At 37.9% G+C, this 18,885-nt stretch overlaps 1 protein-coding gene across 1 annotated transcript in view; it reads right to left on the bottom strand.

Moving 5' to 3' along the window:
• The window catches only part of KCNK5 (potassium two pore domain channel subfamily K member 5), a 191,142-nt gene extending 173,733 nt beyond the window's left edge, over positions 1–17,409 (bottom strand). Inside the window, exon 1 of the mRNA XM_044084879.1 lies at positions 16,512–17,409. Within this exon, the coding sequence (XP_043940814.1) occupies positions 16,512–16,700 (189 nt within the window). The 5' untranslated portion in view covers positions 16,701–17,409. The remainder of the gene's footprint in view (positions 1–16,511) is intronic.
• Positions 17,410–18,885: the final 1,476 nt, after the last annotated feature.

Below are 18,885 nucleotides of genomic sequence, written 5' to 3'. Positions count from 1 at the left end.
ACTAACCCATAATTGATTTATTGCTTCCAACATGAACTGGGGAGTTTTACTTTGCCATTTTAACTGCAGCTGTTGCAATTATTGTAAGAGGAACACAGTTGCTGTGTTTTCAGTCATACTTCTGAATGTATATGCCCACAACAAGATATTGGTGAGACATGCAACACCAGAGCGGGATGCCTGAGACTATATCTGCATAGAAATTAAGGCAATTCTATGTACGGTCATCCAATTGCCTAAACCTTCATGAATTGCATCTGCAAAGTTTAAATGGTTCCTTCCTGAAAAAGGCTATAGTATAAAATAATATGGCAGCTCCTAAACTTCAGACTCGTGTCTGGCCTCACTGTACCAGTCATTCCATCTCCATGCCAAGTAATGCTACAATAGGCACTTCAGGCTGAACACTTCCTACAGTAAAAACTTTCAATCCATTAGCCGAAGTTCCTTCACTGTCATTAAAACACAGGTGACGTTTTCATACTAAGCTGTAAGCTTTTGTTTCATGAAGCAGTGCTTTGTATCACATGCACCAGCATTATCTATATATAAAATTACATCAGCACTCGTGTTCATCTTTCAAACATTGACACAAGTTTCACTACAGCTTTCAAAAAGGCTAGAGCAGTCATATGACTGAACTGGTCTACATCATGGAAGCAAAAGGTTTTATAATGACAGGGCAGAGATGCATCAATAATTGGATTTCAAATTAAGTACACAGTAAAACTTCACATTGAAAAGCAATGGATCACAAATGTTCAAGTCAGGAGAGATCACCTCCAGAGATTCAATCAATGTATGTAAATACAGCAGTCTACCTCTCAGAATATTCTTATTTACTTTTTTTACACTAGTTTCTTTGTACAAGAATCACTGCAGTACTGATCTTACAATGCAAAACAATCTGATAACTTGATATTTAATCGGAGGTTCAGCTTGATACGCAGAGTGGAATCCTTACAAAATAGTACAAATCATTTGGAAGACATGACTTCAGTTAAGAAATCTATTCTCACCTACAGTTTTCTATTCTCACCTACAGTTTTCTATTCTCACCTACAGTTTTAATTAGAAGGCAGCACTCAATTAGGTAATTTTAATTAAAACCACAGGTGAAACAATTAAACAGCAGACTTGTCTACTTTTACACAACAATCCACAGATGTTAAGCAGCTTACTACACTAGGCTGCTATCCTTACATTCATCTTCATTAACTTTATTAATGTTTAATTTTAAGATATTCAAAACATTTGTATGCATTCTTCACGGATACTACATAGTCTTAGGGCAGTTAAGATGCGACTCTGTACACTATAAAAACATTTTCTGCATTGCTAAAAAATTATGTTTTATATATATGTATATACATACACACACATTGTGTGTGTGTGTGTATATATATATATATATATATATCTATATGTATATCTATCTATCTATATATCTATCTATATATCTATATATATATATATATATATATATATATATATATATATACACATACACATACACACACACACATATACATACACACACACACACACATATATAATATATACAACCACCTTTCTGCCATCTATTTGCTTTCACTGTTTTTGTGCAAGTAAGGCAACATGAGGGTGGGTTTCTACTAGGATCACTAGTGCAGCTTTTATGTGAAAGAGGCTCTTAAATAACAGCTGTCTCAAAACAAAGATATGCACTAGACAAAAGGGAGGATGACTGTTACCAAGTACCTTACTTAGTCCATCAGGGGACAGATGTAGCATGCATTTTAGGGATACCAAGAGTGAATGATTGCATTGACAGGTTGAAATAGTCTAACAAACACCCCGAAAGCATGAATGCTAACAAACATTAAACTAAATACACTTCAGTAGGCATGGCAATGGTTGCAGTATGTTTCTCTGATGCATTTTTACCACTGCATGCCTTAGTGATTAGAACGCAATCAGAAATCTCTTGGTTTTTGCTTTTTGATTAACTTTTCAAAGAGCACTACTCTTGTTATCCAGTGTGTACACACACACACACACACACACACACACACACACACACACACACACACACACACACACACACACACACACACACACACACACACACACACACACACACAAAGTATTTTATCTGATGGGGAATGAAGCACTCCATGCCTACCTATCTTTATACAACAGCTCAGAGGTCACAACAAATGCCAGCACAGAAACGAAAAGACAACTACCCAATATAGGCGTGGCTCATAGATCAGCTTAAAAGATGGTTCTGAAGAGTGTACAACAGAGGAAAAAAAAAGTAAAGATGGAGACATGACAGAAAACAAAACAGTAAAGATGGAGACATGACCGAAAACAAAACACTTTTAGATGGACTATGGATGCTACAGATTCATAACCAGCCAAGATATATGGGATACTTCACAACAGCATAACCATTGACTAATTCTACTGTATTCATATGAGACTTCATAGCAACAAGACTTAGATTACAAAACCGAATTTGGGTATACCACACATTTACTTTGTAAATATAAACCTTTTATTTTCATTTTTAAATCCATTTTGACAGAAATGTTGAGTCCCTTTCTAAACATACTTGCACATGGCATACTTCAGATGTCACTGGCTGTTGAAACTCAGTGATAATTCACCGACTGATTATTTCAGTACAGCAGAAATGTACAGACACAGATTTGGGTATAATCCCATAAGTATCCAACACTACTTATTTAGGATAACATTTGTTTGGACAATTTGCCAACAAGCCCTTTCAGCAAAAACTAGGGAAGAAAATCAGGTATTCTCTTGTCAGATATGTTAGTACTCCTCACGTAAGGCTCAGCTATCATCAACAAAGTGCTACACAATGTGTTTTACTGATCTTCAGATTACAAATCAGCTGCAGCTGCTACATTTTCACACTTCATATTAGGCCTGCAGCTGTCCTGGGAATTTTTGGTTTCTGGCAACTGAATATTCACTGTCCACAGAAGCTGTATTAGCCAGTACGTTATTACAGCAGGATTTTCAACTCTGGTATACTCCAAAACAACAAGGCAACATTGGGCAAAAATATTGTACGGTTCCAAGATAGAATTCTAAAAAGCTGAATAAAGTGCTTGGTTCAATAAATTAAATAAGGATAGCTCAGATACTAGAGAAGGACCTCAAGTAGATTTATGAACACTCACTCAGCATGAACCCAGCAAAACAAAGTAGAAATTAGGCAGACAGAAATGATAGGACAAAGATACTTTAAAAACACACTGCAAAAGCATTATGGGAGATGTACAAGATCATCAGTGTAAGTGTTAATGTGAATGCCTTACTCCAGTGTAAGCCTACTTTATAGATAGGGCTTAAATGAGAGCAACTCTTTTAGAATACGGCCAATAAATTTCCTTATAAACTGGAATATTTCAGAATACTGGCTCGAGATGGACAAGAACACAAATGCTTTCAGTAATGCAGTCAGGGCAGCAAGCTACACGATATAGGCACGTTTGGTCTTTTGAGCATCAGTAAAATGGCAGATGGCTTGTGTTCTGAATGATTCAGCTTAGCAAAAAAGTCTCAGATTCAGAGCCGGTGTTAGCATTTTGGGGGACTCCAGCAAATGTCAAGTTGGGGGCCCCCTATGCACGTCCAGTATAAGTATCATTCTGTCAATGTCACACTTCCTAAGAAACCTTTTAGTTTGTGCTGCAAACGTTTAGGAGTAGTATGCACAGACAGACCTTAGCTATAAGCTGCTACATTACAACAGGCCTATATACACACTTTGTTGACCTCTTTAACAAAGGGACACTTACAGTTACTGACATAATTGTTGTAATGCATCATTGTTGCAACTAAATATGTCCAGGTCTGGACTTATATGAAATTATGACTAGGCCTACTCTTTCAACACCCCCCCGCACACCCTCCAGTCCATTCCACTGAACCCCCCCCCCTTTTGGGGTCCCATACCATGCACATTACTTTTTACTTACTTTTCTCACACTTTGCCTTACTCTCATCTTTTTCAAGAAGCCATAACTTTTGATATGCTCTGAAGTGCATTTTAAAGTTCATTTTACACAACCTTTTCATCCAATAACAATTAAGGAAATAAATTCACTGTTGTTGTTCAGATTTAATTTTGTTTGCATCCTTTTAGCACAGTAATAACCATTTAAGCCAGTGCCCCCAATGGCATAGGAGTTATTTTAGAGCATTTTCTCAGCATTGGACTCCAATGGTGGCCTAAACAAAAATCATGAAAAAGAAAAGAATTTCAGTCTTATTTTTTTTTTGTTTCAAGGAAGACATAAGTTGTGCCCAAAGCTTAATGTTCAAAGCTGACAAAACAGTAACTCACAATTAACTAACAAGCCAGTTGTGGGAACACATAGGTCTTGTCTGGGAATACTGCCTCCTTCCCTAACCCCCCCACAAGAGAGTCACTGCCTATACATACCTCTGGTGTTAGACTAGGATGAAAGCAGAGGTTTAAAATTGCTTTAGCCATATACCGCATGTGAATGCTGATATATGTATACATAGCAAGCTTCCTCACCCCTAATCCTCAAAGTCAGCCCCATGTATATGTGCCTGATGTGTGGTTGTGAGAATTTCTGCTGTGTATTCTAATTTGTTGCTCTTAGACAGTACAGCACCCTACACAAGCTATAGTAACCCTCGTTTTACACCTCTGATGCCTGTGAGAAAAGTAAATAAACAATGACCACACTGTCCTCAGCTCAATCACAAGCTATAATGACTTCATGTACACACCTCTAAAGTTTGACTGTGATGAAAATTAAAGTTGTAATAACCACACAATACCCACAACCCAAAACCTACAGCAGCTTTCTGTACACACACATTTGAACAGGACTGGTTTTAGAATGTATATGATTGAAACCAGATGCTATTATCAGCTTTATCCTAAAAGGGTCATATCTGAGCATTGTTCAGGTTAAACAGCTCAATCAGAAAATGTAAACATTTTTTGTCATCACTTTTCTTCAACCAGCAATAGTTTTTGTGGGGGTCCCCACATAGTCAAGGATGAATAAGGGAGCCCCCAGTAATCCATTTATACAGTCTGGCGAGTGGGGGGCACCAGAATCCAAGAAGATCCAAGTGTCTGAATGTTCTGTGATATATCTTGTCTTATTTTTGAAATATAATTACTTGTTAATTACATTTTTTACTGATACCCAGAAGAATAATGTTTGTGTCCTGGCATTATTGGGTGCATGCACAGACAAAAATCAGTGATAGTTTTTACAACTGAGCATAAGCCATAGCAGCCCCAGTTTTATAGTTATTTCAGCAAATAGCAATATACTGTGCAATAAATGTTTTCTTCCTCATTTTTCCCCAACCAGCAGCAGCTTTTGTGGGCCCCCCACACAGTCAAGGATGATTAAGGGGGACCCTGCAGCCACAGGTATAGCAGGAACCTAAAGCTGGCTATGTAGTTAGTTTCAGTGGAGAAAATGTCCAACAGCAGGATTTAACTAAGCCCGGAGCACTGTCAGTGGTAAAATACTTACTGGAATTCTGATGCCTGTTACTTATCAAAACACTTACTACAACCAGAAATATCTTTGCATTTTAAAGGAGGTATAAATAAGAGTTAGTATCCATGTGGTTAAGTATACAAGAATGTTGTACTAGCTTCTGTTGGTTTGACAGACATGTAACAAAATATCAGGATAAGATAACTTGCTGTGGTTGGGGGCCCCTAGGGAACAGGGGGCCCCCCAGCAACTGCATGGCTCGCTGTTGCCTAAAGCCTGCTGTGCTCAGATTTTATTAATTTCTGAAACAGAAAGCACGGAAACAAGAATATTCCTTGAGCAGGTGTATGAAAAATCATTCCAACACAGGACTCTCGTGTAGCCACACCATACCCCCAGAAAAGCATCTCTTCTCATATATGCATGGAATGTTAAATCTTCCCTTACATCTCAGCCCCTCCAATAACCACAATATTCTGTTATACGATTTTTCTCCAGCCCACCCTTCCACTGTACAGCCATTGGTAGTGGACTTACTGAAGTGTGTGTCCTTACCTACCAGTATTCTGTACAAAGACAGATAGCATTCCTTAGCCTAACAATATGATAGTAAGAAATGGCAACAGATGCCTATAATCTCCTGAGTAAGCCCTCCCCTTCCAAGTCTTCCATAAGCCTCTTTCCAAACACAAATATTTGGCCAAGATTTCCATAGTCTGCCTTGCATTACACTCACTCCAAACATGTGCACTTCTCACTGGGTTCTCCTACTAAAGTGCAAGGAGTACACATTAAAAAGTCCTAGTCTGTTACGGTTAACCTGAAGTGGTGCACATTTTGAATTCAGTATGGATATGAAGAATTCAGTATGGATATGAAATAGACTATCTGCTGACCCAATAGCATATCCAAAACACTGATGTTTCAAGTCATGACTCTCAGTCTGGGAGGCTTGCTGTATTTCCTCTACAACTGGATCCAGAAAAATGTGATTACACGGGTTTAAGTGACTAATTGTAATCTGGAACTTTTCTCCCCATGTCATTATTGAAAAGGGGTCTTGCATGATCCAGATGGACCTTCTCTGTAACCAACTGCAAAAGAGCAAGAAAAACAAAAACAGAGGCAGTGGGTACTGTAATGTTCAAAATCACCTTCCTACCTCCAATCGCAACTGCTGCTCCAGCCCAGGACTACTACAACCAATCGTATCCAAACAATGGGGTACAAACTGAAATTTTCTGATAGACTCCAATGTGCAAATTGCAAAACTCATAGTTCTGCAAGAAATCAATATTACAAATCTGTAATACAGATCGGTCAAGTTCTCCCAATGCAAGTTGAACATTTCACTGACCATGAAATTCTGCAAGACTTCGCCTGGTGTGCAAAGGCTCTCTCTCCTCAGGGATGTCTCTGATTTTTGTGGCTATGTGCTGTAATCATACAGTGATTAGACTAAGGAATTCCATTCAGAAAGTGCGAACTAATGGTACTTGACTTGTGAAAACTGCAGCAGAGTAATTACATTTTGCAACAACTAGCAAATTTTATAACAAAAAACTTCTATATAACCTCTATTACTTTCTCATATACTAATTTCACTCTTCAGCCTACTCCTTCACAAAATGTTATAAAAGTACCGATTTTTGCACACATTTAATACTACTTAACGTTTCAATTTCTTACCATAACTATACTGGCAAACATTAATTTATTATACTAACATACATTTTATTTAGTTTACTACCAACACAAATTTTTTAATGTTTTGTAAAACATTAAGTTAGCATTTATTAAAGCAAATACTAAATGTTTAGTTACTGTGAACACACATGTAGTACTTTTTGTTTCCTTTTGTGCAGTTTTTTTTCTCTCCAGGCCACTGCTAAAAAGGGGCACTTTACCTAGACAGACCTCCCTGGTCAAAATATGCAAATAAATAAAAAATGTTATTAAATTTCTACTTTTATTGTAGCATAATTTTTATTACATGCAAACATTTCCTTTTATTTTAAAATGTGCAAACCACCACTCCAATTATTTTACAGTACTATATTGAACTTTAGCCTAGCCACCGTACCATCCATGCGCCAATCACTTCTGAAGTCTGTGAACAGCAAATCACAGACCAATGACTAGACTTAAATGTGTGAATCTGCAATGTTTTTTCATGCTTCTGGACATCCAGCTTTAATCACCTTGGATGTTATCCTGCCAGGAAAATTGTCTTCGTTTTACATTTGTACACAAGGGGAAAAAATCATCATGCATCATATCCTGCAGTTTTCTATTTGGTGCTATTACAAATGAGATGGTTTGATAGCATTTTTGAGCAACAGCTATTTTCTGAACTTTGCTTTTTTAGTAGAACATGTGGCCTTAATGAAACCTGTTCACTCCCTCCGGATTCAACCTGCGGTATTAATTCAAATATCAGTATAGTACGATTCTAACTGCTTTCTGAATCATGTTATAGACGTGAACAGTATAATTAATCTCATGCTCTTTCATCTCTGTTATACCCTGCAATTTACTGCTTCACATGCTAAGAATTCAATAGCACTCACTTCCATCAAAAACATGGTTTAATGCATTCCAGTGCTCACCCAGAATACTGCAACATTCTTGCCAAAACAGTGGACACGTTACATCTCAATCATAATAATGATGATAATTATTTTACCTCCTGGTCTATTACAGTCTTGCTTACAGTTTCTAAGTATATAACAGTTACTTCCCAACTTGGCACGCTCTGAAGAAGCCCTATTTCACAGAGAAGAATACGGAGTTTTGCAAACATCCTGCAACAAACACTTGATCCACATCCTGATTATACACTGTACTTAACACTGCTGTGGTGGTCCAACCAAAGTTTCGAAAAACAATGTAATTTCTCTTCCCTAACCATCAGTTCACTATAGCAATCAGATACTTAAGGCTAGGGTTGTTACGGCACAACTGCAGTATGCTACATTCATACTGGACTTTTAATTTCATTTTCTGCCACCTTGGTCAAACTTTCCAATTCATTCTTTAGTCACATCCCTCATTTTGTATTACTGCATATATCAGTGAGTTATCAGTGACACTAAACCTCTACTATAAATCAGTGGCAAACAAAATGAAAGAGTACTGGAACCAAAACTAAACATTACTGTACCCCCACTATTCACTTCCCTTATTCCAACCACCATTTCTCTCTCTGACACACACATGGCACTCCATTCCCATTGTAATTTAATCTCTGGTTTAGTCCTAACCCAGCACATTTTCCTAGCAGCAACCAATGTAGAACCAAATCAGAAGCCTCGGTGAAGTCCATGTAGACCCATCTATTAGTGCTTTTACATTAAGATGCAAAACCACTAATAAAACTAACTGGATATTGTTTGACTAAACTCCTTTTGGCCATAAGCTTCTAGTTTTCATCCTGCACAGTGATTGTTTCTAGGAAAGGAATAGCATCCCCTCAATTCTCACCATGACTAATCTTACCAGTGCTGTTAGGCTAACTGGTCTGCAGTTCCCTATAGTCCATCATCCTACCAGTATAACTGACCACTCCTGCCATCCTCTAGTCCTAAGACTATCTACACTGGTCAGTTCACATTATAGAACAGCACATTGCTCATATCTGAGGGCACCTGGAGTAGCTTCTTGCTACTTATCTCTGATCCACCTGCTTAGCTTCTTAGCCCCTTGGAGACTTGTTTCAAGTCCATTAAACTTTATTTTATACTTTTTCCAGTCTTCCATAATCTACCATGAAATGCTAAACCATCCTCTGTCTTGGTTTATTACCCTCCCCCAGAAACCACAATGGGGTATGATCAGAGATGTTAACAGTTATTTCTCTTGTAGATATGATCCCCCCTCACTACATCTGGACTGCCCTCAGTTTACTTCTTGGGTTAGTTCCTCCACTATATTTGTTAGGATTACGTTCAGAACTCTATGCTTTTATGCACCATTCTGCATTGGGTTGAGCACCTCAAAGTCTAGTAGACTAAAGCCACCCGAGTGAAAAACCTTCTTAGTAAAACTCATTTAATTTTCTCCTCCAGGTTTTGATCCACAGGTGTCTGGAGCTCCTAATAACCCACAAGTATTACAGGTTTACTAATGACACAGAAGTACCACCCCCCTTCCACTACTTCTATTGTCAGGACATTGAATCACAACCATGGGCTCAACAGCTTCATCTTTAGTGTTTCTCCTCTGCTCTTCTGATCTTGTATAGCTAAGTGGACCAAATATAAAAAAAAAATGTACCAGTTCAGCTGCAGTCCTACACTGCTTGTCATTCCTAAACAACGTATATACCTACCCTTGGAAATACTATGGCCAAACCCTCACCAGTGTTAGGCTACCTGCATGTCGGTCTTATTTTTCTAGATTCTTCCTGTTCAGCTGGTGTGCCAAAATGGGTTCCTATCAAAAGACTGAATACACAAATGCTCAATCCTACAAATATCAGTCCCAAAAGATCAACACATTATACAATGAAAATATAATAAAATTACCCTGCTAATGATAAATCTCAACCCTGAGATCATAAAAAACAGTGGGAAAGGGAGAGAGTTCATTCCTTACTCTACCATGATCTCAGACAAACTAACAGCATTTTTTAAAATTCTGACATCTCATTATAAAGTGTCAGCAGCAAATAGAAGGTTCAGAATATCAATCTTATTTAATGACTGTATCCTGCCAACACCTACCAGACAGTTCTGTATAATCATAGACTAATTAAATTGAAGGAACACACAATAATAATGGTGGAAAGAAGGAAAGAAAGTGGCTTTAGCATTTGAAAATCCTGCCTATTCTCATGACTCCCCCCTCTGGTTGTCTGTCCATCCTCCTTCTCCAGCTGTCAGTCTGTCTGTCCATCCTCCTTCTCCAGCTGTCAGTGACATAGCTTCTACTCTGCTTCCATTTAGTACAACCATCAAGTAAAGCTTTGCTTTTGATAGATCTCTCGAGCCTTTGCCACAGTGTTCATCAATCTGAGACGTAGTCAGCTCATAAGCTGTCAACTATAGCATAGACACAAGTCTTTCACTTTGGCTGTCATTGTGCAACTCTGGAGTCTGCTTAAGTTAGGGGGTATGGGGGCAAAACATATAGCTTAAAATGTTTTGTTCATTCCTGTGTAGTGCTTTTATTGCAAAAGTCAAGTATATGTTTACATTTGCAATACATTTTGAATGATAGTACATGCCATGATAACCTGTTCAGGGTGCATGCCATGATGACCTGCTCAGTGTGTGTAAAGAAAAAATAAATTGATAAATTAGATACTGGGAATAAGCAAAGAAAGGATGCAAATATATTATCAATAGTATGTTGCATGTGTGTGTGTATAACATACCAAGTGTTAACAAATCATTAGCATCAGTATAAAACTGTAATGTACTTACTTGCTTACTTAGCATCAAGTCATATAATTTATAAGGACAAAAAGCATTACATCACCATTAATTGCTTCACAAAAGGCAAAAGTTAAGTTCAGTCACAAAAGATTAAATAAATACAAATGGTGGTTCTGAAACAACTACAATTACAGGAACTGGGGAGAAAAGGAGTGGAATACGTATATGAAGTGGTCTATAAAATATCTAGGAAAACAAGAGACCAGCTAGCTCTAACCTCACACTTTTATACTCATCCCACCTGCTTTTAACTGTAACCAATATCTAAAGCCCTCACAATAGCCACATGACAAGCAATCTAATAAAAAAAAAGCCCTCAATTGTGAACCAGCTCTTGAAATGTATTCTGGTAGAGAGCAATGTCTAAACAGTGTACCATTTATATGGCATCTAGAAGAGACAAAAAAAATATTTTTCTTAGCCAACAAAACTCAGCCTGAGGAAAGGCTAATGCAATCCACATTTTTCCAATGGGCTTCACAAAAAAAATTAGGTTACAATACGTTTCTGCCTTACCCAACAAAAACTAGTGACATCCAATCCCTCCAAAGTTTCTATCCAACTATTTTCATGTTGCTATTCTTTCTCCTAAACCATATGATGAATATGTTGGCAATGCGCCGAGTCAGCCAGAAAGCTATGAATATCTTCATAAAGCACTTGCTTCCCAAGTTCAAATTTCAGCTGGGGTGTCTTATGTGCAGTCTCTACATGTCCTCCTTTTGTGTGTGTGTTCACTGCATGTTCCCGTTTCTTCATAGATCACAAAAACAAGACATAAGTGACCTGTCCATCCTTTACATTTCCCACGTGTGCATGCCTTGTGTGCATGCACATTTGAGTGCTTCCTGTGATACAAGATAGTCATCCTATCCATGATTAGTATCTCTGCTCGGCTCCTTCCTAATTTGGTAATGGGATAGCACCGACTTCCCTTCAAGCCTGAACTAGATGAAATGGACAACACAGAATGGATGGTCATGTGATGACAACATATCTTCAGCTGGACAACTAATCACCTGGGGAGAATAGCAAGCATTTTTTTTAACAACAAACTGAATTCTGCTCTTGCTCCTACTCTCCATGTGGACCAATAGGTTGATATGCTAAAATGTACAGTTGTGTAAAATCTCAGTGGAGGTCCTTCTCTTCACTGTTGCAGTATTCTTGAAAGAAGGGATGTCCCTACCCAGGCAGCCTGTCACTCGGGCAGTATAATAAGGCTTGAAAAGGATTTTGTTTGCTCTGTGCATCATTTTTATGCTCCTCGTACAAAACGTAGGGCATAAAAAGGGATGTACAGATGCCATGTACCCAAAAATGAATCATTGCAAAAGAGAAAAATTGTCATAGGACAAATGAGTCCGTGCACATCCAGAAGAAAAAAAAATGTAGAATAAAGAAGAGGGGGAATGGGGGAGGGAGCGAATACTGCAACAGGGAAGAGGAGAACATCCACTGTTATGGTAAGATTTTACACAACTGTATTATGTCCTTCTATATCACCATTGTAGTATTCTTGAAAAAAGGGAAAGAGTCAAAAAGCTCAAAAAACAGCATGGGAGGTGAAAGGCTGAGAAGAGTCCTCAGCAAACTCACAAACTTCTTGGATGACATGAACTCTAGGTAGTGATTAAAAATACAAGACCAAGAAGCAAACTTTTAAAAGAAAAAAAAATAACCCCAATGTGGTGCTTGAAAAGGTCAAAACAGCAACAAAACGTTCAAGTCAACTGGCAACAACAGCATTCAAACTGGTGGCAAAAGAAGTCCTTGCTAGTTGTGTCCGTATGTCCCTTTTATACCTTACTTTTGTGCAGAGAAGCATAAAGGTGATGTATGGAGCAAACAATATCTTTTTCAAGCTTCATCATACTGTCAGAGTTACAGACTGCCCAGGATGGGACATCCCTTCTTTCAAGAATACTGCAACAGCGGTACAGAAGGACATGAGATTTATACCACAAGAACAATACAGCTGCCTCCTATTCCCAGCCCCCCCCCACTCCTCCACAGTATAACTATCCATGTCTGGAAACAAAGGATTGTCCCACCATTAAAGGGGACTGCTGAGGGCAGAAGTCAAAGTATCACTCCAGGGGTACGACAGCTACAGTTATAGGACAGCACCAATGTCTTTGTCTTTACAGAGGACTTCCCTTGCTCTTTCGGGAGTCCTGGCTGAAAAGGATTTGTGAAGATAGTTACTTGTACATACAGCTTCAGTACCTGCATTATCCATTTCCAGGTTGTGTGGAATTACAGATTATAATAGCAGGCAATGGGCTTAAGGCAGAAAGTCTTTAGTGGGATGCTATTCTACTGAGGATACACACCTATCCAAGGACAACCAAGGCATTGCCATTTCCCTTATCTATGGGGGCAATTTAGCCATTGCCAATTAATTCTCCTACCTGCATCCCTTTAAGATGTAGGATGAAACTAGAAAACCTTTGGTAAAAACCCACAATACACAAGAAGAGCATGGAGACTCGCAAAACAATGTACCAGAAAATGAAAACAATTATGTGGTAGGAAGCATTAGCCCTAACTGCTGCAGTACTATGGTACACATACATCTACTTACATAAAGCAAATAAAATGCATATGCATTTTTCAACTCACACAATGAAATGACTATCCAATAAATATGTTTTTAAAAGTCCCATAGCGCATACTGTAGAACTAAAAATCTATATAAGACAGTGTAGTTTATCTAACTACATAATTTGTCCAGAAAAAAATATTCTGTTGTATTAGCCAACTGACATTAAACATGCGTAATGTATCATTTTCATTGGTATAGATTAAAAATGCAAATATAACACAGCATATGTTATTGGGTATAATCTGGAACTCCAATTTTCTAACTTTAACAGCTCAATAGTCTAAGTCATGAACTTTTTCCCATTTTACTATACTGGCATTTCACAAACAAAACCATGCACGTTTGTAAAACTTTGCAACTATGTTTTTCTATTAGTAAAAAGTATGTGTGCAGAGGAAATGTGTGTGCGCAAGTGTGTTAAGGGAAGAAAGAACTGAGCAGTTAAACCAATGAAAAAGTTGAACAAGTACACTTCATTAAACTTAATGACTTTTTTTTTCTACTTGCAAGAAATTAAATGAAACAAACTGACTGTAAGGTGGAGAAAGTGCATTTATTTTAGCACAGATGGATAAAAAACACAAGAAACAACTACATTTCTTATCAGAAGGGCAGCAGTGAAAAATTGCTGTTCAAACGAACAAGTCTGCATAAACTAGTATATCAGAAAACAGTGGGAAAAAAACATGTAACTGAAGAAATATGAACTGGGGATATGATGCAACATTGCCAGCTCTGAAAAAAAAGTGTTGAAGTAGCTCACGTGACAGACAAATGCATATTTAGCACTTGTCGGGCTGCTAAAATCTCACAGAAATACTTCCTGAATAAGAAGCTCAGTTTTGTTTTGTCGGAAACAACAATGCAAAGTATAAAATAGAAACCATAGTACTGGCCATGGCAAAATCACCAATGTTTCAAATGGTAATCTAAGCCTCATTCCACACATAAAAGAATGAGCAAGCTGGGTTTTTTTTTTTTGCTTTTCAACAGAAAGAAAGTGAGCACATTGCTATTCCTTTAATAGGACCAACATTAGAAAAACTTGGGTGTGGAAAGTTTAGACACCTTTTTAATGCAAAAAAGAAAGCTTAGTAAATCTATACCCAGTCATGCAAGCATGTCTGCAAAAGAGATTGAAAGAAAGGGTTTCTTGGGAACATGTAACAAGTTTACTGAATAAGTGGGCCCACTGTCACCCCCCCCCCCCCAACCTTACTGATCCTTTATGTACTTCAAATGTCAAAGAATAAGCCCTTTCAGTCTGGCTAACCAAAGACAATGCAAGGAATTGTCCTGAAGTTCAATCCAACCTTTCAGTTACCAGCCCATGTGATGGCAATGAAGACAACATGAAACTTGATGAGGGCCGGGAGTGTGTTATGGTTACTTCTATGAGTAAAATGGGCAGAGAACAAAAGTTGCTTATAAGAAAATCATCCAGAATCTGCACAAAAAAATTACAAGTTAATGGCTACATTTTGAAAAGCTACAGCACAAATTAACATGTATTGCACTTCAGCAGAAGTCGCATTTTCTATTAGTTTGTCAATTACACTTTTGTATGAAAGCAAACTAATGTGCACGCAGCAACCCCATCCACCCCATATTTCAAGCTAGAATACTTTTAAGACAGTAAACATTACCTGTACATGCAAACATCAGAAATACACATGAAATAAGACAATACAATTATCTGAATGTATAAACAGGAGCAAGCTGTACCATGATGGTGTCAAGTACTTATGTAATATTATATCAATACTTTTAACAGAAGAGCAGTGGCCTGCTGGTCAGTTTCAGATGACAGGCTAACATTATGTAGCATATTTATGTAAGCATAAAACAGCATTAGGCCACATGTTCATTTAACCATTTCCGTTCAGCACACACCACAGGAAACTCAGAAATGACACTGCTTTAACACAAGTACCAGAGCTGTTTTCAGCATTCACAAAGCACAAGTCAGACTACCAAGTTTTAAACAGCTATACCCAAACCGAAGACTAACCATTCCCCTGTTTGAAAAAGGGTTACAGTAGCACTGTGAACTTGTACATTGCAAAAATAAATGGATGGTGAAAAAAGCACACTCCTTGAAATAGGTGTCTTTTCTGAAACTAACCCAAAACCAAATTATTTATTTATTTTTTTTTATTTTCCTCAAATCACAAAGATTTTTTTTTTGTACAAAGATAAAAGAAAGAATCTACAGGCATAAACTTGGGAGACTTACAAAAAAAATCTTCATTAACGAATGCAAGTGTGAAACAATCTCAGAAACGTGTATTTTATTTTCAAACAAGTTAAAGCAATTTGTCTTGATGTCTGTAGTTAAGGAGAGAAGTCATTTGGCACCACTGCTTCTCACTGAATTTGCACAGGATATTTTCTTAAAACCATACCACATACAATAAATCACATCGTGATTCTTTTACTTTGCAAGTCATCTTTCTTATAGTAGTTCCACACCCACCTCTCTTCATAAATTAACACAGGGATAAAAGAAATCCACACCTTTGCTACCATTATGGTACAAGTGCAATGCACAATCAACCGAGTAAGAAGAGCTTTTCAGGTCAGTTGCAAGCTAATATATGGGTCAGAATAACAAATACACTATTTTATTTCTTAAAATAAACGTTTCTAACGTTTCACAAGAATACTTCACTTAAAATGTAAGCCAGTCGGTCACAAGAAACGTTGTTTAAAAGCGTTGTACCATGCTCAAGGTGTTAGTAAGCAATAATGCCCTGTGACCAACCTGATTAATGAACAGTACAGGAGAATACGTAGCGCATTTTAATAAATCACCGAAAACAATACTATAAAAGCCACGAGTTTTTGGACTTGTAAACAAAACCTGTTAAGAACTCAACAATCAGAATGGGTGACAACTAAGCAGACCTCTATTAACAAGTAGAGAATGCAAAACAAGTTAGCTGGTCATACCTCAAGAATTTGTTCCAGGTCTTCGGGGGAAAGGCAAGGGTACTTTTCCAGGATGTTATCCTTTTTATTCTTGTATTCTGTCACAGCTTTCTGAAAATTTGGCTCTTCTAGCACGTGAAATATTGCAGCGCCAATAGACAAGTAAAAAATTATAGCAGATGTTAAGACAGGTCCACGGTCCACCATCATAAGCTCGAACACTAAACAAATTGCAACAAGTGTTTTTTTTTTTTTTTTTTAAGTTCCTTAACTAATCTTCATATGCACTCTCTTTAGAGTTGTAGTTCCAAAACTTAGCTCAAGTTGTTTGAATTTCGTGCTTGCTCTGTAAAGCAGCGCATGCGCCTGAAACAAAATTACTTTTATTTTCTGCCAAAAACTTTGAAAAATGTGTTAACTAGTGTTCAGAATCACTGTTTTTTATAAGTAGACAGGGATACGTTTTACTTTGAATTGCGCATAACGTTGTAAAGGATTACTTTTCAAAATAGTGTTATCCCAAAAACTTCGCTATGATTTTTGCTCCTACTTTTGAAGCAAGTAGCCGAATATGTTCTCTCAGGTTAGTATCGCCAAGAGATTAGTTAGTGAGAAGTTGAGAAACTAAAGGGGTGGAGGTAGGAGATCCGCCCCAACAGAGGGAGGGAAGAACAAATCAATGAAGCTGGTAACAAATTCGCCTTGTTTGATAATTAATTGGTTAGATGATGTGGTCCTGGAATTATTGCTCGTTAATTGCTCTTTTTTGTTCCTGTAAAAAGAAAATAAAGTTTTTGTGTGGCGTATTGTATGTAAAGGTTGTCACTGCACCTGTCTAATTTTATCATGTCCGTCATGTTTGAGAGGCAGGAAGAACAAAATGCGGAACTGGAGCTGTTCAGTTAAGAAAAAGCTACTTAAACGGGTCACACTGTCTTCTTTTCTACTTTGAAGAGGCGGGACGTTCAAAATTACTACCTAGCTTGGTAATTCACGCCCACAATGTGACGTCGGCGATTGTCTCCTCCCCCGTTAAGTTTTCATTAAACTCAGCAATCCTGCCTTTCCGTATTCAGTTTGGTCACCCTTGGGAAATTCAGATAGACGCAGTTTAATTCTTTCATATTGATAATAAGGGGTGTGTGTGTGTTTCTCATACTTCATAGCACGCTTGATTTTTCTGATAAATCACTGATAATTAAAGTTAGTCAATAATGCAAGGCATTACAGAGTTTTTTATACTTAGTCGGGAACTGTGTGTTGATGCAGACTTTTGTAGTGCACTGAAAATTACTGTTAACCAGTTAAGCCACAGTACCATACTTATTATTGTTCAGGACGCAGACCCTCGAACTTTTTTCTTGGAAGTGCAATTGTTCTTGTAAACTTAGAAAGTTGCTAAAATAAATGTTTTGTGTTGACACATGCTTTTTCTGAAGGATATAAAGTCAGAAATTCAACAATTTGTCATTATGACATCAGTTCTAAATAATTACCCAGGAAATCACAAATTTTGTAAGTGGAAAAGATCAAAATATGAAGCAAAAATCTGGCCATTCTGCAAAAAATCTGGACAGTTGAGAGGTATGCTGTCAGACAATAATGTCATGCATTATAGTATTATATTTTTTAGTTCTCAAGCTCATCACTCGCGGTGGTGGTGCAGCGGTAGCGTTGTCGCCTCACAGTAAGACGCTGTCCGGTTCGATTCTCAGCTAGAGCATCTTCTGCGTGGAAACATGCGTGAATGGGCGTACCTTCACTGAAGGTTGTGAGTCAGGCCTAGCAAGCTGGTACGTAAAAATCAGCGGTAGCGTTGTTACCTCACAGCAAGAGGTTCTCCCATTCAATTCTTGGCTGGGCTTGGGAGTGCCTTCTGTGTGGAGTCTGCATGTCCTCCCCATGGTCGGGTAGCGTTCAAAAGGCATGCACGCATAAAATGGGTGTGCCTTCGTTGAAGGTTGGGCGTTGAGCTGGCACCTCGGCATTTCGTAAACATCTACTGCCAATCATTAGTGGACCAGAGTTCCGCTGTGGCAACCCCTTGTCAGGAAAAAGCCGAAAGACAAACAACAACAACAACATTTCTTTATTTTAGTTTGTTTACTAGGGTAGTACACTGATCGCTATAGACCATTTGCAGGCACAGCCCGGGTGAAGACATCTACAAAAGAAGAAAATAGAACCAATTCACAAATGCAGAATAATCACTGAAGACAGATAATCCACATATATATCATATTATAGTATGATGTAAATAGCGAATGCTAAATATCGAACAAATGGAACAGCAAATTTTTTCTCAGGGAAAAAAATTCGCTGCTCCGTAAAAAAAAAATAAATAAACTTAAACATAAATTTAAATGGGGGGCAGTGCCCCCACACCCTCTCCTAC

Source organism: Protopterus annectens, chromosome 1.part1 (assembly GCF_019279795.1).
Source record: "Protopterus annectens isolate FY-2018-M chromosome 1.part1, PAN1.0, whole genome shotgun sequence".
NCBI lineage: Eukaryota > Metazoa > Chordata > Ceratodontiformes > Protopteridae > Protopterus > Protopterus annectens.
This window is presented reverse-complemented; position numbering and strand designations above follow the sequence as displayed.